Genomic DNA, 24,593 nt, shown 5'->3' on the forward strand with positions numbered 1-24,593 from the left:
ATGGAGGGTGATCACCTCGCTGCCACTGAAGAAGGCACCTACCCATGTCTGGCGGCGCTTGCGCGACTTTTTACCGGGATCATCCGGCATAGGTTCTTCCCAACTTCCTGAAAGGAAGGCAATGTTGATACCACCAGGCCAGAGTGTTACCGGCCCATAACCCTGTCGACCCAGTCTAAAATATTCAAGAGGCTCCTGCTCCAACACTACAACAAGCACATAGAGCCAAGGCCCCAATAATTTGGAACTTAGACTTGGAAAAGGCGCTCAATCGCGTCTGGCATGCCGGCCTGGTGCTCAACCTCGCACTGCTCTGCGTGAACTGACCGATATCCGCCCTAAGAGGAGCGGATTAACACAAGCAATGAAACGAACTCACTCATTCATTACTCTTCACTTGTAACTTTTTAGGGTTACCTTTGTAGCAAGTATTTTATTTATTTATTTAAACACGCAATCTACAGCAGCGTCAATTGCTCTTCCTACGAAAAATAATATAAGCTAATAATCAACAACAGTATAACTCACAAATGCAGTATTCTGAGTTGAGTATGTACGCCACTACAGATACATACAATAAAAATCGTTTTAAGTTTCATTTTTTTAATCTCGTTCATATCAAATTACTGAATATAATTTAAAATTTAGTAGATACACACTACAGTTAAAAATCTTAAGCAAAATATAAATAGCGTGGTACCATTGAAGATAAATTATACCAATTTCCCGATAGCATCTATTTCAATGGTTCTCGCACCTTATGTTAAAACCCTAGGATTACAATACGATTCTTAATCGCTATTCCTATTATTTTACATAATATTTAAAAGGTGTTACTTAGTCAAATAACATGCGTCAAACTACGCTAACAAAATCATAATTTATTTCTATATATTTACATATACATACAAATTGCCTACATTCTACAAATGGTGAAGGAAGTGATTACAACACCACTTCTTAGTTTGCCATGTTAGAAATAGTTTCCATATAATTTTTAATCACTATTAAATATCACACACTGTACACAAAAATGGCAAATACGACAAGATTATAGCAAGGTAGTCAAGAAACTTAACAAGATGTTAAGTATTATAAAAACGATTGTGTTTCAATTTTTAAAGAGTTTTTTGATGATTTGGTCAAAAGGAATGTATATTGAAGTCAAGTCATGAAAACATAAAAGAAACTGACATAAGCATATTTAATACTGCAACAGGCTACTAATGGTAAAAAACCTGGTTATTGTTTTTGTATTTACCTATGTATTAGACGATACTACTTACAATTTAATATCTTGTTTAAAACTGCTTTGTATATATTATTTTAATCACATATCACAAGATAATTACAGCGATCAACAATCTATATTGACTCTTAAAATTGTAAAGCCTTTTGAGCTTTACATATATACAACAGCTACTTAAAAAACTATGACACCAATGAAATAAACCATTTTTTAAATCCAATTAATCTTAAATTGTAATGGCACTAAGTAGTCTGTGACACATCTATATCATTTAACATAATAGCCATAGATAATGTCAGATATTATTTATTAAAAAAGTATGTATATACTGTATTTTTTTTAATGTTTTTAGCACTATGGGGCGACGCATTCTCTAGCAGGTAAGGCTAGTAGCGTTCGCCAAGGATTGTCCACTGAACTTTTTTAGTAAGTCGATATCTCTATAGACATATCCAGTTAAGGTATTTAAATGTCAATTACGAATAAAAAGTGTATAAACTTATTATTTTTCGTTCTTGATAAAATGTTACTCTACCGACAATGCCATATAATGCTAAAATACACAAGGTGTGCGGAAAGAGAACCGGCTGGCGAACAAATAATATGATTTTGACATCGTGCCTCAACTGTCAAGTATCAAATGTATAACTTGTTTTAGTTTTGATTTTAAGTATATTTAGATGATTACTGTCGAACTATAATCACGTAACATTGTTGTTAACTTAATGACGATGACGATTCTTTCTTCGCACAGACTATAGCAATTTATTATCTATTTAAAAATTGTCAGGGGCGAGTTTTCGTCAACTCGAGCGTCGTGTCCTCTCAGCAGGGCTAGTAGTTAACGGTGACGGTATGATGCGCTACGGCGGTGTGATGCTGCGTCTGAGCAAACGCGCCAGTAGGGACGTTGGTGGAGCTGGATGGGACTGTTGCACGCACTTGCTGTGACAAACACAATCTGTTAGTAATAGGGTTATGCCATTTTTAACTGACTACAAAAGGGGATTAATCAATTATTGACAATCTGTGGACGTAATAATATTGAAGTTTTAATTAGATAGCTAGACGTGAGCTTATTTTCGTAGTGTATGTTTATAAACTAAATTCACAAAAAATTAAAATCATATTATGATGATTTAAATCAGGTACAACAGTAAAGTTTCATCAAAATCGGTTCAGTAGAATTTGCCATAGTTTGCATTACTTTTAAAAGTGAAAGTGGTTTTTAATAAGGTACCTAGGTAAATAATGATGAAAGATCATTTTTGTTAAGTTCTTTTATTTATGGCATATTCTAGTTCAATTCATATAGCTTTCTTTAAGACGTTATAAAACCCTATAGTTGAAATTGCAAGCAATGAAGGATGAGAATTTAAAGTAGACAGTGAAAGAATTGTTAAAAGTATCCCCAGTCTAGAATTAAAGTAGATACAACTGAAAATTTTCTTATAGGGATTAGTTGTGATTACCTTATACATTAAAATATAACCAACACTGTGCTTTAGATAGTATAAATAGAGTAATCGTGGTTTTATAGGAAACTAAAATCTATATGAGATATAAGATAGATTAAAATATATTTAATAATAAAAAAAACGATTTCGTGATATTGAAGTGTTTGTTGTTCTTTTCTTGCCTTTTCTTATATAATTGCAATAGCTTTTTATCAGATTACAAGTAATTAGTTAAATCGTAAGTGAATTCTGTATATTTTAATATGCATACATAAATCAATCATATACTAACACATATGGAGGTTGTTACTTTCCTTCTACGAGAACAACATGTTACAAAAAAAATTAAAATTCACCTGAGTAGTCACTTGCATCACAGTGTTAGCCTGCGGTTGAGGAACTGAATTTTCGGTCACTTGCATTTCTGATGGAGGCCTGTAAATAGAACAATAATAGACATTAGAAGTTAGATTTAAATTACGGATTCAATTAACAAGTATCCAATTAATCTGGGACATGTGTTGTCACAAAATTTTATCTATTAGTGAATCCAACAAATGGTATGGAATTTTCATAAAGATACAGAATGATAGAACATAGCTTGCCTAATATCTGGTTTTCTATCAACATCCAGGGGCTCTGCCTCAAACGGTTTGCCACATTCCTCCATACATACATCGTTGTCTTCAGCATTTTCCTGATTCGTGTTCTCAGTATGCGTGCGACGATGCGTTGTTAAATGACCTATACAAAAAAAGTTATTATTGTTTACAATGATATGGATAAAACTCGGATTGTTAACTAAGTCAGAATAAACTTATTATCAACATGGCTATTAGTTTCCGAGACATTTGGAAGCTTGAACAGATCATAATACTTATATTTAATTAAATTATGTTATTCCCCAAGTTACACACTAAATCAATTCCAAAATATCTGTTTCTTAAGTGGGTGTTAATTTCAATATATTAATGTATCATTATAACCTATTAAAAACCTGCTACCTACAAAATACACATTAAAGCTTATTACTATGATTAGTTTGTTAACAGACGTTATCGTAATAGGACTAATAGTCTAAGATTTAATTATATAAAACTTATCTATTCTTTCTTACCTTTGCACATAAATTCTTTAGAACATATGGTACATTTGAATACTTTTGACGTGGCGGATTTTGAGTGGGATCTCTCGTGGAAAAGGAGATTGCCTTTGAGCGGGAATGCTTTTCCACATTCGCCGCAAACGAACGGCTTGTCGCTACAGGCGTGTGACCTAGCAAAACAAGTCAAGTAAGTTATAGTTCCGAATCTTATGTAATTGTAAAGCATTGCCATAAAATCATAGAGAAAAGTTGGAACACTTAAACATGAGTTCGAACAGATTAAAAATATCGGATTTTGTTGCAACTTCTACGCCTGGGAATATATACTGTTTATATTGAAGATAATTTTTTTTTATTGCTTGCTGAAAAGCATTTAAAACGTTATGTTATATATTCATGTTGCGTAAATATTTTAAGAAGATTGCGTTTATAATAAAGTATTAATCAATTAATTTACTTCATATGTGAGACTAGGTGCTCCTTTTGGGTGAATGTCTTAGAGCACGCTTTACACGTTAAAGGGCTATCTCCAGTGTGTTGTCGCATGTGGTTGTTGAGATGTTCCTTTCGGGTGAACGTTTTGCCGCAACATTCACAACGGTGCGGCGACTCGCCCGTGTGTATCCTGGAACCAGTGTAAAAAGTTATTTAAAAAATTACCGAAAACTTTATTTCGAATAGTTAAAGTAAATTATGAGTTTTAGTTTCCAAAATATTTGTGGACAAGCATACAAATATACATCATACAACTATGAAATTTTGAACGTGTGATAGGAAACCTAAATAGATCATCATACTCATAAATGACATTCTAACATCTAACTGATATGGGGCCGTTCAAGTATTACGTAAGCACTATTGGTGATTACGTCAGCAGTAATTATTTACTTTAAGACATACCCACACATTGTCTATGCTTGAAAACAAAATGCATTTTCGAGGATTTCTACAAAAAAATAATATATTTATGTACTATTCTTTTTGAGAGCTGAATAAATTGCTGTAAATCTGCTTACATAAAAATTTAATGGCCTCTAATCACCTTTCTTGAAAACGGTAAAAAATGATAGATCTCTAAAATAAGGGCATTCAGCTTTGGTATAGACAACTTACCGCACATGATTAGTTAGGTGTTCTTTCCTCGAAAATGTCTTGGTGCAAAAAGGACATTTGTGCGGCGTCTCCCCAGTGTGTATGTGCATGTGATTCGTGAGGTGTTCCTTTCGAGAGAACGCTTTATTGCAGTATGTACATTTGAATGGAGTCTCCCCTGTGTGTTGTCTGAAACAAGACGTAACTTCGTCTTATATAGAGCTCGTGTACTTCGTATTATGTTTTGTAAAACAGAATTAATTATATCACAGTTTAATCTCGTATATATGAATTAAGGATTCGATACTGATCCTTAATATCAAAATAAGATAGAAATTAAGGCAAAGGTAGTAATGAATAACACCCGATAGGAGATTAGGCAAAAAATTATTGCAATATTTAATAAAATTTTAAATGATCATGTCTTTATCATTTACCGACTATGGCTTTAACTAAACTTAGGCTGTATTTAAAACCCATTGCTAGGCTATTGATAAAAATATGTTAATTATGCAGACATATGTAAAATTATCATTGTGACCTTGTACTACAAATATAAAATAAATGTTTAATTACCTTATATGGTTGGTGAGATGTTCCTTCCGGGTGAATGACTTGGAGCAAAACGTACAGCGATGTGGAGATTCGCCGGTATGTTGCCGAACATGATTTGTCAAGTGCTCTTTGCGCGTAAAGGATTTGGTGCAGTATGAGCACTTGTGTGGCGATTCCCCGGTATGTTGGCGGACATGATTTACTGAAAGATTTGATCACATTTTAAGAACATATATTTTAGACAACACCTTAAAATATAGATACGAAATTGAAAAGAGCATGTTACATCATTTGATTTAAAACGAACCTACCCAGAACCCTTTCAAATTAAAAAAAATAATACTCGACTTTGGTCAGTTTGCCACGTCACACAATGTAATCTTTGTATGAAACGCCTATTAACTCCAGATAATGCGCAGTCCCTTCAGAATCGCTATATAGTGTTTATACCGTAGCTTCGTGCAATATTGTTATTTTCTGATTTCTAGAAATTTATTTACATTTTTTGACAAATAATAAAAATTCCGTGCAGCAATGGGCTGCTGTTTTATATATATAGGTATTCTATGTAGCCTACATACATATTTTACAGTTTTACAAAAAGAAATGTTTGATCAAGCAAACCCAACGAAAATTGTTAATTTTAACAAAGACAAAGTCATAATTTAAATTAACAATGTTTTCATCATGTGCACAAATACTATTTTATTAATTACAATACTACTGTTGTTAATAAAAAGAAACATGACAGTAGAATTATAAATTTTAATTACCTAAATGATCTTTCCTTGTAAACGCCTTGGGACAGTAGCCGCATTGGAAAGGTGTTTCGCCGGTGTGTTGCCGCACATGATTCACGAGATGTTCACGTCTCGTAAATGATTTGGAACAGAAACTGCACCGATGCGGGGATTCTCCCGTATGTTGTCGAACATGGTTAAGCAAATGTTCTTTGCGAGTGAAAGTCTTAGAACAGAAGTCGCATCGATGCGGTGTTTCACCTGAAAACATTTTTGACATGGTGGTATTACATATTATTATTAGCATTTTAATTCAAATTTAATATTCAAAGTTTTTACATGCACCAACTTAAATACCTATAGCCAAGAATGGTAAATCTAACCGCAAAATTAAAATTATCATAAAAATTCCAAGTTTTCACTTCATGCAAGCAAATGTAAATCCAAGCCTGACCCGTGAATAAAATAAACATACTAACCAGAGTGCCACAGAATGTGATTGGTGAAGTGTTCCTTTCTGGTGAAGGACTTTCCGCACTGTTCGCATCGGAACGGCGTGTCGTTCGCATGCGATCGCATATGGTTCATTAAATGCTCCTTCCTAGTATACTTCTTGCCGCAAATTTGGCAATGGTGCGGCGTTTCACCTAGCGAGCGGGGCAGAAACGTCTCATCAATGATGCAACTATCAATTTCAGTGTTTATCATCGTTTCATACGTTTATAAAACACTGTTCAAATGGTTCGGTCAAACGCTGAGAAACACCGATATGTCGTGCAATCATTTTGGTATAGGATATATACTTTATATGAATAGTTGAATCATTTAGCTACTTTCTACTTTCTGCACCACTTGTACCTAACGGTGCAGGCTTGGCTTCACATTTACTAATGAGTTAGGAACAATCACTGATAAATAAAACTTAGTCAAATATTTACGAAAAACGATGATGTAGGAAATTAAAATGTCTGTCTTAAATGACATATAATAACATTTAGATATACTTGTCTTATGGAGACCAGCTAATATGCGACCTTTTGCTTAGACTGTTACATATACAATAAGTATATGAAGACTTAATTTAAGCACAAAGTTTGGTTTGCGAAATTTTATGAAAATCTTATTGGTAAATCAACACAGTTCAGCAGCAGCTATGAATAGAGTAGTTCAAATATTTATGTCGGTCATGATGTATTTTATAGTCACTAAACGATCCTTGCTGTCTAACCAATAATTATTTCGCCGGATATCGAAGCCAAAAGATCAAAATACCTAATAAGTCACAGACAGCTGAATATATATTTTTATAACATATGGTATGCAACCAACCCGTATGCCACATGACGTGGTTCATAAAATGTTCTTTGCGCGTGAAGCTCTTCTTGCAGATCTCGCAGCGGTGCGGCGTCTCGCCCGTGTGTTTACGAACGTGGTTCACCATGTGCTCCTTACGGGTGAATGTCTTTGCGCAGTATTGGCATCTGGAATTATTTAGGAAAGTTAATAGGCTTCGAGTGTTAGGTAAAACCTACGAATCGGTATGAACCTTTTCCGTTTTTTTTTTAATATTTTATCAGCTAGAAAAATATATTAGCAATCATACATTTGCAATGCCTTAGAGCACTTTATACGTTTTAATATGGGTGTCTACGAGAGTGTTTTCTAATCATTACGTCGTTCCCTATTAAAAAGGCGACAGTCTTGGTTTTAATTTTTGAAAAACAATGTTTCATTTTGGAATGTAAGTTCATTTTCTACCATAAAAATGAAAAGTATAAAACCTGTATGGAGTTTCCCCTGTGTGTGTTCTGACATGGTTGTCAAGATGTTCCTTCCGCCAGAAGGTCTTTTGGCAAGTTGTGCAGGCGTAGGGTTTGTCTTGTGATAGACGCTTCAGTTTGTCTGCTGGGTCACCGGCTAAAGAAAATTGTTTTTAATTATATTCATATTGCAAATTAAGCTCACTGTATTATCATTACATATTTCTTTTTATCATCTTAAAAAGTTACTAATGCTCAACATGTTACTTTACATAAGTCAAACTTGGCTGTGCCGGAATTGTTTTCCAGTATATGTATCAGAATTGGAATTCTTATTAGTGGTGTAGTGTTATATAGTCTATTAAGTAAATTGATAAAGCTAATAAAGTTCTCATAAGATTTGTTTTATATACGCCATAAATTGCTCATTTAGGCATGTTGACCTTACCGAGATGACATTTCCCATGTTTAGACAATTCCGTTGGATTTGAAAATGCGTTCCCACACACTTGACATGGATATTGTTTGCCTTCACCATGGTACCGTCTGAAAATAAAGTTATTTAATTAATACTATCGTTCGTACACTGAAAGAAAACATGAAAATAAAGATGTATAACACAGCTTTACTTTTGAAGAAACTACCTATTGTTTCGTAACCCAAGTAGGTGATCAGAATTCTGGGTGATTTGAGGCCAACAGACCTTTGGAATTTGTTAATTGGGGTTATTGAGCGGCACCAATACATTATTCTTGTAGTTATACTGTATGTCTATACTTTAATAAATTATACCGTTATTAACCTTTAAAACCCTTACATAATATAAAACTAAATGTAAATGTATGTATTTAAATTCTAGTGTGTTATCTCTTAAAGTTTGTACCTGTGAACAATAAGTTGATATCGAAATTGAAATATTTTTCCACAGATATCACATGCATGGTGACCAGGAGACGCCTCGGCTTCAGACATGGATGCACTTGTACTCGCCTCTAGTTCGACTTCATACAGAACTGGCTGCTAAGAATAAAAAATAATTCAGATCATTATCAACACAAATTACCAAAATCTTTATGTATTATTTAATTTAAGAAATAAATTCAAAAAGATTCTCCAAAAGTCATCAAGCAAGGTGTTTAAATACTACCAATTTTTGGGAAGGCAAGTATAATTTACCCACAAGAATAGACAATGGGGCAGTTAAATTAGTATTTAATTGTTTAAAAAAAAATACAAAAGAGATTTGGTGAACCAACTCAGAGGAATGCGCTCTCAAAAAGAAATATGTTTATCCTTTTTAAACAGAAAAAACTTAATGCTCCGTTCCTATCTATTGGTATTGAAATAATGGTAAAAGAATCTAAGCTATTACAATCGAAAAACTATTCCTTCCACTACCATAGAGTAGAATATATATAACCTTATTTGGTTGTGTCTGTTGTTGTTGTTGCTGCTGTTGAGGTGTTTGCTGTTCATTGCTAAGTTTCCCAAAGACCTCATGATAGGCGAGTAGTTGAGAAAGGTCCTCTACATTCACTTTGTACATGGCATGCAGGTCATGGTCAGCAGCACCAGCCGAGATCTTTACTACTGCACCTTCCACTCCCATACTGCTTACACTCTGTAGGGATGGGTTATTCTGACTTTCAATTCATTGTACTTATATATTTTATTTTTTACATTTATATATACATACAATTTTGAACAATCTACAAATTTTGTCATGCTTAAGTTATCATTTATATGTTTTATATATTATTAACCATTTTATTTTATGTTTATTAACAAATTTATAACTATGTATATCTAATTTCAAAATTTGATTGTTATAGAGACGCTTATTTTGTAGATAAGAAAAATTCTGTGGCATCAACTAATTAATAGATATATATATATATATATATAGTTTTTGCTAAAGTTTTATACTTTTGTCTTTTTTACCTTTAAATCAATACCCTTAATATCTTTTATGTCCTCCGGTGCAGCAAATTGTGCCGCTTCAATCTTGGCAACATTCTTCTCATCTTTCACCAGAAGGGGATCTACTGCACTTGTTTCTATAGAAGTTGTGCCATCAGGGTTTTGAGTCACAAGAATATTTGCTGGTTCACCAGTTGCTTGTTCTATGCGGACAACACTGTCTATGACCTATGGAAAACAATCGGTAAGAAATCTACATAATGTTATGTTGAGAGAATTTTATTATTGTTTTAATTTATCAATTATCACTTGTAACAATTTAATAAACAAATTTGTACAATAATACTTATACAAATGAACCTATGTGGTCAACAATTAAAAAACCAATGAGAGCAGTTGTAAAGTTAAGTTTTCTTGCTAATATTTTACTCATTTAAAACTCTTTTTTTATTCATTTGTTAATTTAAAATTGTAAAAGAATGAAATTTGCATAAGTAAATGTAAATAAAATTTGCAAATATCTATCTTTCAGCTAACAGGTAATCCCTGCTGTTGAAATCAATAGACAAACCTGATGATGTCCAACAATTTGTTGCAACTGATGCACAGTAAGATGGGTATGATCTGTGGGCATTTTGATGGTTTCATGGAGATCATCTTTGTCAACCATCTTCCCACCTCCTGGTTCTACAACAGTTACTATACCATCTTCACTGACTGTCAGTTGTATCTGTGAAACAATGGCTTTAAATGAAATGAGTATTCAAAAATGGAATAAATAAAAATGAACTATATAAATTTCTTTACTGTTTACATTCATTTCATCCATTTTTCATAAGAGAATATGTATTAATTTAATACAGAACTTTTTGTTGTTACTTCTAAGCAATTAAATGAAAGGTAACATTTTTTAAATAAATATCAGCTTAAGTTTGAGTATAAAATAATATGTTTGGAGATTGTATTTTTTAGAAAATTAAACTTGAACTTCATATTAACATAATGTATAAGAAAATGTATCAAACAAAAATAATTGTGTGAGTAATAGTCAGTCCAATGTAACATTGTATTACAACTATTTAATTGTCTACTCTAAATAAGATTATTGCAACTCACCTCACTAACCTGCATTTGAAGATAACAAGATAGCATGAAAGCATTGTAAATACACTTTTGAATAAAATAAGTACTATGCAACTTGATGAATTGGACTTTTTTCTTTGTTAACTTGATGAATGTGTTATATAAACTGTTTTACTTTTAATTTACTTTATATAAAACTTGCCTCCCTATTTTCAATAGGCTAAATATGTTGTACTTGACTATAAGTAAATAGGTGTCATAATTCTGCTAATGCCACCACTTGCATAAAACATCATCAATGAAACAAACCCAATGTTTTGACTATCTAACAAGCAAAACCAGACACATATAGGAGTAACATGCTGAATTCCTCTTGAGAAGGTCACGAGTCAGACACATTTTCCATCTTATTTATTTTTCACTTCTTTTTAGCTGTAGGCCTCCCAACCCGAAGCAATTATAAGTATGAAAAATTTAACATGAAATGGTTAAAATTATCAAAATGTAATAAGTAAATAAAGTACATCTTATTATTTATACACCTGTTGATTGGAGTGATCTGGTCTGGCCGCCATTAACTGCTGTTGCAAAATATGTTGTGAATGATGGCCCTGTAAGGAAAGATATTTAAGTTAGAACATTACTCTTTGTCTTAGCAACAATATATTGTCTATATGGATCATTTATTTAAATTCATAAATTATTTTATTTTTAATCTGCATGAAAAAATTTATTATCACAGGGATTTTATTGATGGTTATCAACAAAGAACCAAGAAAGTACACACTTTAGAATACTTATACATAACTCATATAAAAGGTTTTTTTATGAAGAAGAAAATCTTATAAATATACTTAAAAAATTGACTAATACTATTAATTATTATCTTTACAATTAATAATTGAATAAAACTGATTACCTTGATCATGCGACAATAAAGACATGCAATAGTTACAAAAATTCAGTTTCCTAGTTTTACTGTTTCATGCACTCTATGACATACCCAGAGAGTCTAGACTACTGCAGTTTAGCATTCCTGCTAGAATAGGTAGTGTTACCACATAATTTACCATATCAATGTTATGGTGTTGAACAAACTCGACCCGATTATTGGGTACCTGTGATGTTCCACTGGAAGACTGCTGGCTTGACATCTCTTGTTGCTGGGTGTGTGCCACTAGGGTTTCTAAAATAAGAGATACATAAAAATAAATACAAGTTGTAATGTGTCAAATTGATAAAAAAATGGGTTATGTAAGTAACTAAAACATAATCAAATATTAACATATGATAATATCTAAGAAATAAATTTAGAGTGAGTACTGTGCATAAAAATGGATGCTAACGCAAGTGAAACAAATTATACATATTAAGGTTAGTTTTTACTTTTAAATCCAAGCCAAGTACTAGGCCCTCTGTATTAATTAACCACAACAGAAATAATATTAAAATTATTACCATGTCCTTGTCCTGATTGGGTTGTGATGATTTGCGATATTGGTATTTGTTGGCCTCCGGCAGAGACTGTAACCTGTGGTTGTCCACTGTGGTGACCCAATATAATATTGGGGTCTCCATTAAGTATACTTGTATGGGTCTGTCCAAGATCCTGAAATTATTTTTTGCTATTCAAATTAAGTTCAAGGCACTAAATGTTTTAACAACATTTTAAGAACTAAATATTGTTTTTAAAATAAACTACTTAAAATATATATGTATGCTTTGTTCATAATTTTACCTGTACTGGTTTTCCATTTTCAATCCTAGTACTCGTTGGCAAACCGTATACGGAAACTTGAGGTATTGGACCGGGAAACAAATTTGTAAACACCCAATATTTTGCGACGCTAGACAAAGCGACATTTACAGCTGCAGAGTTCACCCTTAGGTCTGTTGCAGAAGTTGTAGGAGCAATACTTTGCTGTTGAGCTGATTGTACTCTTTGATTCTGTGACTGCAATAAACAAATAATAAAACCTTATAACCCGTCACAGTTAATGGTGATTTAAAGATCAAAAGCGAATCAAACCTCAGAATTCCCAGGCGGCTGGCCACCGCCATTATTAATACTATGATGATCCGGATTCATCCTTAATAAAATGTATTTCACTTAATGTTTACAAGTTTTCATATAGTTTTTGATTTTTATGTATCAGCATTGACATAATTTGTCTGTCACTGAAATGGAGGCGCGGGGGACGCGACGAGCCGCCATTATGAAACTTAGCACACAAAAACATTTTCCAAATATCATTTAAATACAGTTTTTTATACACCACACATGATTGCAAATTAAAAAGTTCACTCAGAATTCTATGTTAGACTGTAAGCACTATAGAAAGAGATAAGTTATTCGTATATATATGTATTTAAATTACATTCTGGTAATTTTTACACATATTCACGACGGATGGGACGAACGAAAGTTTGTCATAGACAAGGCTGCCAACATTAACAAAAATAGTCATGTGCATGATTTTATAAGATGGTCTTCTTATAATTGTATTCAAAAGTTGCAAAAGGAGTTGGAAAAATCGGTAAGACATTTTTTTAATTGAAAAAGTTAAAATTAAACATAATTTTAGAGTATTCATATTAATGATATAAAAAAGATGGCGCCAGAATTAATTATAACAAGTTTACCAACATAAAGACATAAGGTTTAAAAATTTAAGTCGTACTAATTGTAATCCTTATAAATACTAAATTAAATACTTTTTGTAAAGACATTTAACAAAAGGAATGCTAACATGGTAGTCTTTCTTTCTATTGTGATTATTTCATTATTTTAAAATAGGTACCTACTGCCAAAAAATATAAAAATTCAATATTATATTGGTATTTAATTATTTGTCGAAATCGGTTAGCTGTTAGTGTATAATATATTAAATTTTCTTTGGATTATTTAATTTAATTCATTCTACATGTTTGTGAAAATCCACTAACCCGTGCGCGATTGCTACTTACATTATAAATAATTGACTTAATCATAGTATCTTGAAAACTCTCTACAAAATCTTTGCAATATTTTCTTGGTTTAAATATTTTTTCCCAAATATTAATCAAGAGCTTGTTAAATATTTGTAGGCTTAATTGCTTCTGAAACTTAAGTGTTTTCGTAAAAAAATTGCTACTATTTACCTAGATCTGTGTCTTATTATATTATACAAATTCAAATACAGTTGTGTAAATAGCTTTATAGTACAATAGATGTCCAGAACCCATCTAGTTTTTAGTTACCTTATGTATGCAAAAATAATATGTAATATTAAAACTAGCGGTCCTTCTCAGTTTCGAACGGGTGGATATATTTTTTTAAATATAGCTTGGTTACTGAGGGATAATTATCCTTCTAATGTTATTATTATATTATTCGTTATAATCGTAAAAAACTACGAATCTTTCATCTTTAAATTATTAGTATATATGTATTAAAGACAATTAAGTGAAACATAATTTTCCAACTTAGTCTGGTGAAGAGCTAATACTAACGAGATATTCATAAAATTATCTAAAAATGGTTTAACGGTAATAAATAGTATAAGTATTCAGTGTCTATAATTCAAGTATTTGTGGACAATTGACACATGAGATGTTATTATTATTACTATTATAGTAAAAAGTTAAATATAATTTACATTATTACATTGTAATAAAATTTGTAAAAAATGATTTCTTAACAAAAATTGGCTGAATTGTTTGAGAACAGGATAAGCCAATATTCCTATACGGATATAAATTATTATAAGGCTATTATATACACGTGAACATAGATTTGAAACAACTCCGCAACCGGCAAGTTTCAATTCAGTAATAACTGAGAGGCTGTTCGGACCGCGCGCCTTCACGTTCGAAACTCGCGTAAAGATTTACGTCAACAAAAAAACTTTTAAAAACCAGTATATTAATTAAAAAAGGTGATAAGAAAACCTGTTTTGTAAAACAATTTTAGAAATTTATTAAGTTTAAAATTTAGACGGGTGTCATCACTTCGCAGGTTTGTATTTACATTTAAATTGCAAATCTGTAATGGGTGTATCATACTTTCGTACTTAAATCTTTTCTTGAGAATTCTTTGTGATAAAGAAATTGATGCGGTTTTCTCGCCGCAAAGTTTCTATATTTCTAGAAATTCTTAATGTTTTAATGTAAAAAAAAACTATAGTGCTAAGATAGAGTCTAATTTTATTATACATCATAATAACTTGAGTGTCAAGGAAAAGTATTAATATGCAAACTATATTCTAAATAAAATTTGACAAGGCTAATAATCTGTTTTCCTTATTTTGAAGGGCAATGAGATAAACGTCTAATTTAATAAACACAACGTTCTATGTTGACTATAATAAATCAATGAAGACAATAAAATCTAAAAGTCATTTTTTGCCGCGCTCCACCGCTATTTGGAACCAGCTGCCGTTGAGGTATTTCCAAACCAATACGACACAGGGTCCTTCACGAAAAGAGCATACCAATTTTATTTTTATGTATATAAGACCGGCAACCCACTCGCACGAAGACTGCAAGTATGGTGGTATAACTTAATATAAGCCCGTTTGACCCCTCTTATATAAAAAATAACTTTTTATATGTTTTCAATTTTAACTCCTCAGTTTTAATTGAGCGTTAATATGCATAGGAAATATATTAAAAGTATCCTTACTGAAATTCTTCAATATTTTCTAAACATCAGTTTAGTTTAATATAGTTATTATTTTTGTTATATGTTAAACTTTTTTGTATTTATAAAAATATCGGTAATTATATTGTTAAGTCTCTCTCTCTAGAAACAAGGTCAAAAATAGTCCTAGTCATTCTTTTAATAGAAGGTACAATAAAAAGGAACTTATGTAAAGTTACACTATTTGTGTTAAATAAAATGTAGGATTTCTTTTTACAGGACTTACCAATTTTAGCTGCGTTTTTAGTACTCATGTTTATAATAGTTTATAAATATATGAAAACATTTTTAAATCATACGTTTACTTCTCATTCTTTTGTTTAGTATTTTATTGTTTATGATTAATTTACATTTTGTTCTAAGCTAGTAGCCTTACATATTTATATTTTGTGTCAATTCTTAAAAACCGGAAGCGTGGCAAAAGCGCATTAACACGCGGTTAATTCAAGTTTGTTTAAGCTATTGGTTTGTAGTATCAATTGCATAACTGAAAGCTTACACAATAGCTCCAGGCTGGCCAACATACTGTTTACAAATTGTTGCATTGCTTGATTACAATTGTTTCATACGATATGATTGTTCTAATTATGTATTGCTATTTTGTCGATAAGAAATGTGCTGTTTATTGTAGACGGAATAATGTTGGGAAAAATCGCTTCGGAAAATACTTATGTATTTTTATAATGATGAAATAATATCGCATACTACGCCTAATAGTTTTTTTGATTACTGTATATTTATAATGATTCAAATAACCCTAACCAATCCTACGGTTTCTAGACGGACGCATCACCACTCCATATTATTATTTAACTACATTCGACTCATAAATTTCACACAAAAGTAATATTTTTGTTTAAAATAACTGAAGTCCAAAATTTGTGTAACTCTATACTGCTGAATTGCTGATACTGCATGTATTAGCAACCCCACGACTTTTAACATTTTATCTAGATCCGAAAGCACCAGACGTAAGTTAGTAATTAATATAAATAAGATGAACAAACTAAAAGATCTCTATATAATGTAAACGGAAATGTTCTGATTGAAATTCCTATAATAATGCTATGCTAATGCTATACGAGCTATGGGGTCTCGCTATCGTTGGTTTATAAGTTAAACTTACGCCTAGACACTTTGGTAAATTCAAAGTTATCAATTGGTAAATTTTGAATCATTCTCTACACTAATATTGTAATACGGAACGTTTTGTTTTTAGTGTGTAAATTCGTTTACTAATAAAAAATCTGTAAAATTATATTGAATAGGTTTCACATATGACCAGTATTCAATAAATCGTAATTTAAAAAACATAATGTAACTCAATAATTGAAATTATATGTAATTGTCAATAATTAAACACTAATATACGTTTAAATAAAAGCATTTTTGAACCACGCTATGTGTGTAGTTAAGGTATAGAAAACAGTATAAGAATATTATTGATTACTATGTTATTTTATTTTATTCTATTATATCTTTACTCTCAAACATCACACATTTTACAAAGAGGACAACGACTTATGTAACTATGTTGTAAAAAGAATATACATATGTGAAAATAACATGAAAACTTAAGAAGACGCAGCGCTAACCAGATCCATGCAACATCGCTGCATACTGCACGAGGGGTCTTTGCAAATGATTATTAAGACGCATAGACGCAAAGTAGAGTGTAGTAGAAAACCATATTATAATTTACTCAAATTGTGAAACTTTTTTCTTAGCCTACTCAATACACTGTGTTAATTTATATTCATGGTATCAAATATATAGTCCACAGTTGACAATTGGCAAACGATATCATTAACGACATCTTCTAATGATAGCTGCGCGTGCGTTAATGGAGGTTGTGAACATATTTTTTCACGTTCCATTTCCTGTAAGGAAAATTATAGATGCTATGGTGTCATTAGGCATACTTGCTATTTAGCATCGGCTGCTTTTGGTTTGGACAGTTTAATAAGTAAGTAGTTTTTTTCGTTACAGATCAAGAAGTAATAACATATAATTTAAAAGTAAATTCTTCATCTGTTAACCAGTCCTTAAAGTTACGAAAATTGTTACAATATTTTGCAAGACGCATTACGTTAAAATCAGTTAACACTAAAATACATTTAAGTGGATGCCGAAATTATCCTTGTTCATTAACTGGTGTGCATTTCTGTATTGCGACTGTATTCCTTGGCTTAATAGTCAAGAACTTGACGTGATCAATGTATTCTTGTGGTCCTGGGTTCAATTCTCAATGAAGTTCATTTAGCGTTACTGCTTTCGGAATTTGATTTGTACTAGACTTTAACAAAACATTCACGTTAAAAATAGCTTATATTGAAACATATAGCACAATAAACAAAAAGAACCCTTTTTTTCGGAAAAACAACCCATGTATAAGAAGTACTTCTTCGTAGAGTATTGAAGCGTTTCTAATTATCCAACCAAGGAATGTTCATTAAGAACCACATGCAGCTTTAATTTCCTACGGTTTTTAAGAAAACAGCGATTCGAATGAATTGTCTACCGTTTGATATCAGTTCTACCGTGGATATACTTTTAATTGGAAATAAATTATATTTCTTAAATTAAACTTATATTGTGGCGCAAAAAATAAATAAATAAATTTATAAAAAAAATTAATTAAAAAGAACTTTACACCATTACCACTAGAACATACCAATTCCATAAAATCTGGCATTGAGAGTGTTTACTTAACATCAGATAAGCCTTCTGTCCGTTTGCCCCTGGTCTATAAAAAATAGACCAAGTAGTTTTAATTATGATAATATTACATTATAATGTTTACTGAAATGCGTCATGTAAATACCCTTACTAATTGAACTATTTATAAAAAAAATTAAATTACTATTCAAAGGCTATATATATATATATAATGTCAATTGACAAATACTGAAAACTATGAAACATTTCTAATAAAATGTTTACTGAAATGCGTCACATGGTTGGTAAATTTGTACACAGAGAAATTATAAACAGAATTTTACAATTGAAACTAAATAGTCCTAATAAAAAAAATGGCAGGAGTTAGCCAATATGGTAACATAGACATTTATAGTCACGTGTAAATATAAAACTATTGTTATGATAATGAAACTAAGAAAATGCATGCTGTAAAATTATTCACATTAACCTTTTGCAGTTTCCTAGCGTTGTTATACCATTCGTAAGCTAAGACGGTAAGGAAAAGCAAAATGAAAATATGTTTATTATTAAAAGGCACGCCTATTAAGTTCTCATTCATATGAACTTTAGCTATTGAAAGTCCTTACCAGAGACATTAATTAAGCGCGTCAAAACATTCTTGAATAAAGCTTAAAGTATGTCGTAATCTGTACAAAAATTTCACTAACTAAATGTTTCAACCTGTAGTAATTATTATGAGAGTATTCAATCAAAACAGGTGTCTTTTGTACATACTTTCCGGTCGTATCATGTAATATTCACATAGCTTATCTATGATTTCTAATTAATAATAGGCAATCGATAGAAAAATTCTCCGTAAAAAAATTCTCCCACATGTAGTTAAGTATTGTAGGTTTAGGTGAGATTCTTCCACCAGATACCATGTTGTAACATTTATATTTCCTATTAGAACTATTGAAATACGTTTTTAGGAACTATTAATGAAGGTATCAAAACTGCATTGTTACTTATTTAATAACAATTCAATTGATTTAATTAGTTACTTCCTTAAAAGTCTTAGTTCCAATGGTATTATACCTAATACATAATAATAAAATTGCCAAACAAGATATTACTCTAGAACGTACTTGTAAATGTAGGACTTCTGACTCAGATACACTCTATGAGAAGCATATTATAAATCGTTAAAACACATCAAGTAATTATAGTATAAATGTTTTTAGAAGTAATTAAAATATGTTAGCGTAACAATATGACTAGTAAAATGAAAAAAAAGGAGTTGTGTTGTGTGTTGATGTGTTGTTTTCGTGATTTTGATACTAGAAATAAAATTTAATATAGCTTTTCTGCAACTTAAAAATTGCTCGTTTTGACGACTTATATATTAGAATTGCCGGTTTTATTCTATACATAATAAACTGAACACAAACATGATTTACTTAAACTGTATTCTGAAAAAAAAGGTTCCTACGTAGTTACAAATCAATGCCTGGCGGCTGTTTGTCAGTCGGAACACGGGGTCATTTGGAGACAATTGATACATCGAGACACAGTAAATGCCTCTACTGTTCAGTTAACATATCGCGGGATCTGCGTAGTGCGATTTATGATTCTTTTGCTTTGAATCTACATAACTGAATTTAACCAAACATCAATGTGGCAAGTGTTTTTATAATAAAGGAGTTTATATAGTATTTTATATTAGTATTGTTGATACGAAAACACCGTTTCTTGTCTCGAGCGCTGCATTACTTTTCTAAACATTTCCTAAATATGGTACATATTTTGTTTTTTATCATCATAAGAGTTTCAATATTGATACTTTTATACATTAGAAGGATATTACTTAAAACACTTAAGCAGCAGTGCATATTTATATAGATGAGTACCTTTTATTATATACATATATTTAGTGACTCAATAGCGCAATAATTACTTCAGAGATATTGATTGTAAACTCTCGAACTGTGGTTCAACCAAATTTAGAGTAGCTGTTTTTATACGTAATTAATTTAACGTAATTGTTAATTAGTATTACTCTCTGCAGAAGCATAAAGGAAGTTGATTTGCGATTTAGCGCTTGAACAAGCAAGAGTATGAGGTTGATAGAATGTCAAACCATATTATTGAAAGGATTCTTTTGAAAGGAAATGAAACACTGTTAAATTTACTTGTCATTTTTTAATGCAAGTTATCCTAATTAACATTAATTACCTTATCATAATACTAATTACCGCATTTAACGGAATCCTCGCGTATATAAGCGTCTTTTAAACTAAAAACGACTAAAGCAAAACATAATCAAACAAGTTGTCAATAACCGTGTAGCCCTTTGTTGCTATATAGTAGACAGGTTGATAACAATGAATCGTAAAATGATCTTGAGATTTGACATAATTTTCCATAAACGGTACATATGTTTGGCCGAACAAGTGTACGTAATGTCGTTACGTAAGGATACAAAAAGGTTAGCGTTCAGTCACAGAAAGTATCAATATCTTGTACCGGGAGTATTGCGTACATTTTGCATAATCCTGCCGCTGACTCAAATGTCGCGTACAATGGACGCGGATATGACATTTTCTATAATATCATTTAGCTTCTGTGTGTGACAATAAACACTTATATTAAATTCTTCTTGTTATTAAATTAGACTAGTAACGTAGCCGGGTTATGCGTGCGCATAGTGCGCATTGTAGGTACCATAATTTGCCCTGATTTATATTATTGTACCTATCTTCAATTTATAAAGAATATATTAGTCTGTCAGTAAAATCGAAATCAATATATCACTTATTAACGCAGAATTCGCGTTGACTTGCCGTTTTTAGTATTGAGCGTGCGCCGCTCATACCTGACGTCATGTATTCGAATCGCGGCTGTTATTGTATATGGAATTAACATTCGCTGGTAAAGGGACACATTGTGAGGCAACTTTGATCTAAAAATCGACGGCGTAAGGCCGGCATAGACGGCTATTCATCAAAGTATTGTCACGAAACAGTTACAGAAACCTGAGCCCAAAACCTAAAGGTTGTAACAACTGCATTGCTACTATAAATTTATTTAATTGTCTTTTTCATTTAACATTTAATTTTTATGACTTTATCGTAAATACTTTTAATCACTTCTCCGCAACAGATTAGTTGTGAATGAGGGCAGTGACTCGAAACTTAAAAAAAGTGAAAAATGAAAAGCGAAATTACAAATTACATAACTAAGTAACCATGGCCTCTAATCTAACCGCGAGTTGTGACGACAACGAAACCATATTACAACGTAATAATGAGATTTTAGCTACATTTCTTGAAGAAATTTGGTTGCTATATTCGTAGTTTCAAAACAAAATTCACTTTATAGTCTTACAATTAGGAACATAAGTTGTTTATTATTCTAATACAAAAATATTCGAAGGGAATTAATTTGCTTTATTATTTGTTGCATGAACGAATTTCGTAATGGGTTTTATTTAGTATTAAAATATTCCATTAGAGAACTTAACCTTTCATTGTACCCGTCATCAGATTTGCTTATCTCCTTTTTGTAGACTTGTTTTTATTGAGCTTTACAACATATTATATGTGTTGGCACACTATAAGTATATAATTTAATCACCGACACAGTATAGCAGAATTAACTGTTAAAAGTTATTTGAAACCATAATATTTATATACTTTAAAACTGTCAATGTTATTACTATATTTACTGTAATACATAATCATTTGTTTAAAAATTAAGGCATGTTTTCGTGTTATTATAATCAGTTTAGCGGATAGTTTTCGTACTGCACATTGCGTTATATTAATGTTAGGCAACGCGATCGCAATGTCCATAAATAATAGCAATGTACAAACCTAATTTTAACAATAACGAAATAATAATACATAAGTTTAGCTTCGGTTTACTGGAGCTTATGATATCGTAGATCATAGAATACAACTCGAATACCAACTGTATAGATTATGTATTAATCTAGTTATTAATTAAAAATTTATATTATTCTTAGATGTTGTCACTAAAAACCTTATTTCAATATTTTATTTTCAGCATAATAGTTTTAGTTTTACCGGCTCAAAAAGTGCATCCCGCTAAGATCTGAAATTGACATTCATACAAAGCTTAGTAGATCTCGTGACCAACATCCACTTGTCTAAATAGTTTTATTACTTACTAATAATCCCTTGTAATTCTTTCCAAATATACCAGTTTTACGTAAATGTCAGGCGGTGCGGTTTTTACGCCTTGATTCGATGACACGATTGTCAATCCACTTTACGCCTCTAATAACTAGGGCTGTAAACAAAAATTATAACGAAATTTTGTCTTGAAACAGTAAAAATGCAGCGTACGAGTATTTCGATTTTATTCTTGGAGTTGCACTTTAAAATCTAGATGTATAAACTTTATTTATATCTTATATATTTCGCCGATACGGCTTGGTATAGGCCAAACGGTAGTAAACGGTAGTAAACGGTTCTGAGGTTTTTTTTTAGCTATAAGTGTTTTAGTTCATAGGAAAGCTTTCCAAAGTAAAGACTTATATTGTCTGATATTAATTTTGATGATTGATACTTTAGTTATCCAGATTACTTAATAAAATATTAACATACATTTTACTTTTTAGTATTTATACGTAAATGTGTTGTTACGGCCCTACTAAAGTGTGCATTACACCGCGACCCAAGACTCGTTTTACAACTTTCGCTGCTCATCAAAATATCAATAGTGCGAATTAACTTGATTAATTAATTTGGTAACCCTAAAAGTCATATTTTCTTAATTTTCAAAATCTAGGATACTTAATGAGTTACCTGCATTTACTCATGCAGGTAACTCAATATAAATTTAAGTTAGTAATAAAATAATGCTTTTAAATTTACATTTACTGCCAGTTCTCAAATAGTACAACGGACGCGAAGAACTGGCAATAAACTCTCAGTAACTCATTTAAATCGCCAAGTTTTTATGGTTTTTTTATAAAATGTTTGTAAGCCACCATTAAATTAGGTTCATGTATAAAGCATAAACCTATAATTTCCATTATAAATCCATAATAAAAAACTCAGAATAAATTCAAAAAATGGCTATTTAATATTTCTAGATATTATTCAACCACAATACTTTTCCTTCCTGATATCAAAATTCAATAAAGCTTTTCGGACGGTTTTCAGATTTTATTTTGTTTCGTTATGCTAATATATATATATTGAGATTGCATACATAATGTGAATTCAAGAAAAGAGCGTACCAATTTTTAAAAAAACGCAACGCACTCTCGAGCCCTGTGCCATTGAGTGTGTGGTGGTATCACTTAAAATCAGCTGAGCCTCCTGCCCGGTTGCCCCCTTTGCTATTAAAATACATAATGATTAGTTATACATAATATAATATAAGTTATTTTCTTTCAATTATTACAAACAAAATAAATTAATTTAGAAATAAATTCATAAGTCCAGGTTGCATTAGTTTGCTTTAATTTTTTAATTGGGAAAAGTTTATATATTAAATTATTATATATTATTCGGCACATAAGCTGATGCGCGCGTATTTGGACATTTGGAGAAACTATCCAACCAATATTTAAAAGATTGTAGTGGCCAAAGAAGGAACAGAATTATCGATTTTTGAAGTGTAATACAATTTTTAAAACATATTTTCCAATTACCTTCGGCTAAGATTCTGAGAAGTGACTTATGATTAGTATATGGAAGGCCACCGTGGATGGTGAGTTCGGGTCGGTTAGGCATTGGCGTTCATACCTGGACTAAATTCAGGACGTACTAGAGAAAGGACAGGTCAAAAGAACCTATAACCAGTACATGACATGAAAGTGGGTGTATGGGTATGTCAAGACCGTAGCAAATGGAGCCTACCCATTCGGGTAAAAGGCGTCAGTGTATAAAAAAAACGGAGTTGGCCTCGTAGCTTCAAAGTGCGACTTCTCTGAGGTCGTAGGTTCGATCACTGTCTGTGCACCAAAGGACTTTCGGTCTCATCTAACTCTCGCTCGTACGTCGAAGGCAACCGACGTGTTTTAAATCTAGCCGTGCCAGAGAGAAGGCTGATCACCTACTTGTCTATGAAATTAATATGATCAAAGAAACTGATGCAGTCTGAGGCCAAGGTCCATTTAGAGTAGTAGTAGTGCCACTGGATAATAATTATTTTTATAAATAAATAAAAATACAGATTCTATGTAGTACCATTTTTTTGTACTAAACAAATTTTACTTCCAAAGACCTACAATACCAAAATATTACAACATCGGGTAACCGATTAGTATGAAACAC

The 24,593-nt window shown here is 31.5% G+C and overlaps 2 protein-coding genes across 10 annotated transcripts in view; one reads left to right on the top strand and one right to left on the bottom strand.

The window, feature by feature from the left end:
* Positions 1–620: 620 nt before the first annotated feature.
* LOC123707930 (zinc finger protein 84-like) lies at positions 621–13,386 on the bottom strand. Of its 8 annotated transcripts, none has more exons than XM_045658244.1 (22): positions 12,991–13,386; positions 12,700–12,915; positions 12,420–12,570; positions 12,080–12,147; positions 11,504–11,572; positions 10,995–11,003; positions 10,450–10,608; positions 9,900–10,106; positions 9,379–9,579; positions 8,842–8,978; positions 8,407–8,504; positions 7,980–8,115; positions 7,528–7,679; positions 6,678–6,845; positions 6,232–6,459; positions 5,480–5,660; positions 4,925–5,092; positions 4,269–4,436; positions 3,824–3,981; positions 3,312–3,450; positions 3,063–3,141; positions 621–2,194 (listed from the first exon to the last, which is right to left on the bottom strand). In XM_045658244.1, the coding sequence occupies exons 1-22, from the start codon at positions 13,048–13,050 to the stop codon at positions 2,084–2,086; spliced, it is 3,063 nt and encodes a 1,020-aa protein (XP_045514200.1). In that variant the 5' UTR covers positions 13,051–13,386; the 3' UTR covers positions 621–2,083. The 8 variants fall into 8 exon arrangements, with proteins under 8 accessions (XP_045514200.1, XP_045514199.1, XP_045514195.1 ...); XM_045658243.1 differs by having other exon boundaries at positions 621–2,190; positions 12,032–12,147; XM_045658239.1 differs by having other exon boundaries at positions 12,032–12,147.
* A 1,387-nt stretch (positions 13,387–14,773) lies between these two features.
* The window catches only part of LOC123708090 (extracellular serine/threonine protein CG31145), a 55,561-nt gene continuing 45,741 nt past the window's right edge, over positions 14,774–24,593 (top strand). For both annotated transcript variants that reach the window (XM_045658592.1, XM_045658593.1), the window contains exon 1: positions 14,774–14,958. The gene's annotated coding sequence lies outside the window, so the exon portion shown is untranslated. The remainder of the gene's footprint in view (positions 14,959–24,593) is intronic.

The sequence above is a fragment of the Pieris brassicae genome, chromosome 4, assembly GCF_905147105.1.
Source record: "Pieris brassicae chromosome 4, ilPieBrab1.1, whole genome shotgun sequence".
NCBI lineage: Eukaryota > Metazoa > Arthropoda > Insecta > Lepidoptera > Pieridae > Pieris > Pieris brassicae.

Coding starts and splice junctions, on each gene's coding strand:
- LOC123707930 (XM_045658239.1), bottom strand. CDS start 13,050: ATGAATCCGGATCATCATAGTATTAATAATGGCGGTGGCCAGCCGCCT. Junction 8,116..8,406: donor ACATGGGAAATGTCATCTCG/GTAAGGTCAACA, acceptor AATTTTCTTTAG/CCGGTGACCCAGCAGACAAA. Junction 6,846..7,527: donor CCACGTCATGTGGCATACGG/GTTGGTTGCATA, acceptor CCCGCTCGCTAG/GTGAAACGCCGCACCATTGC.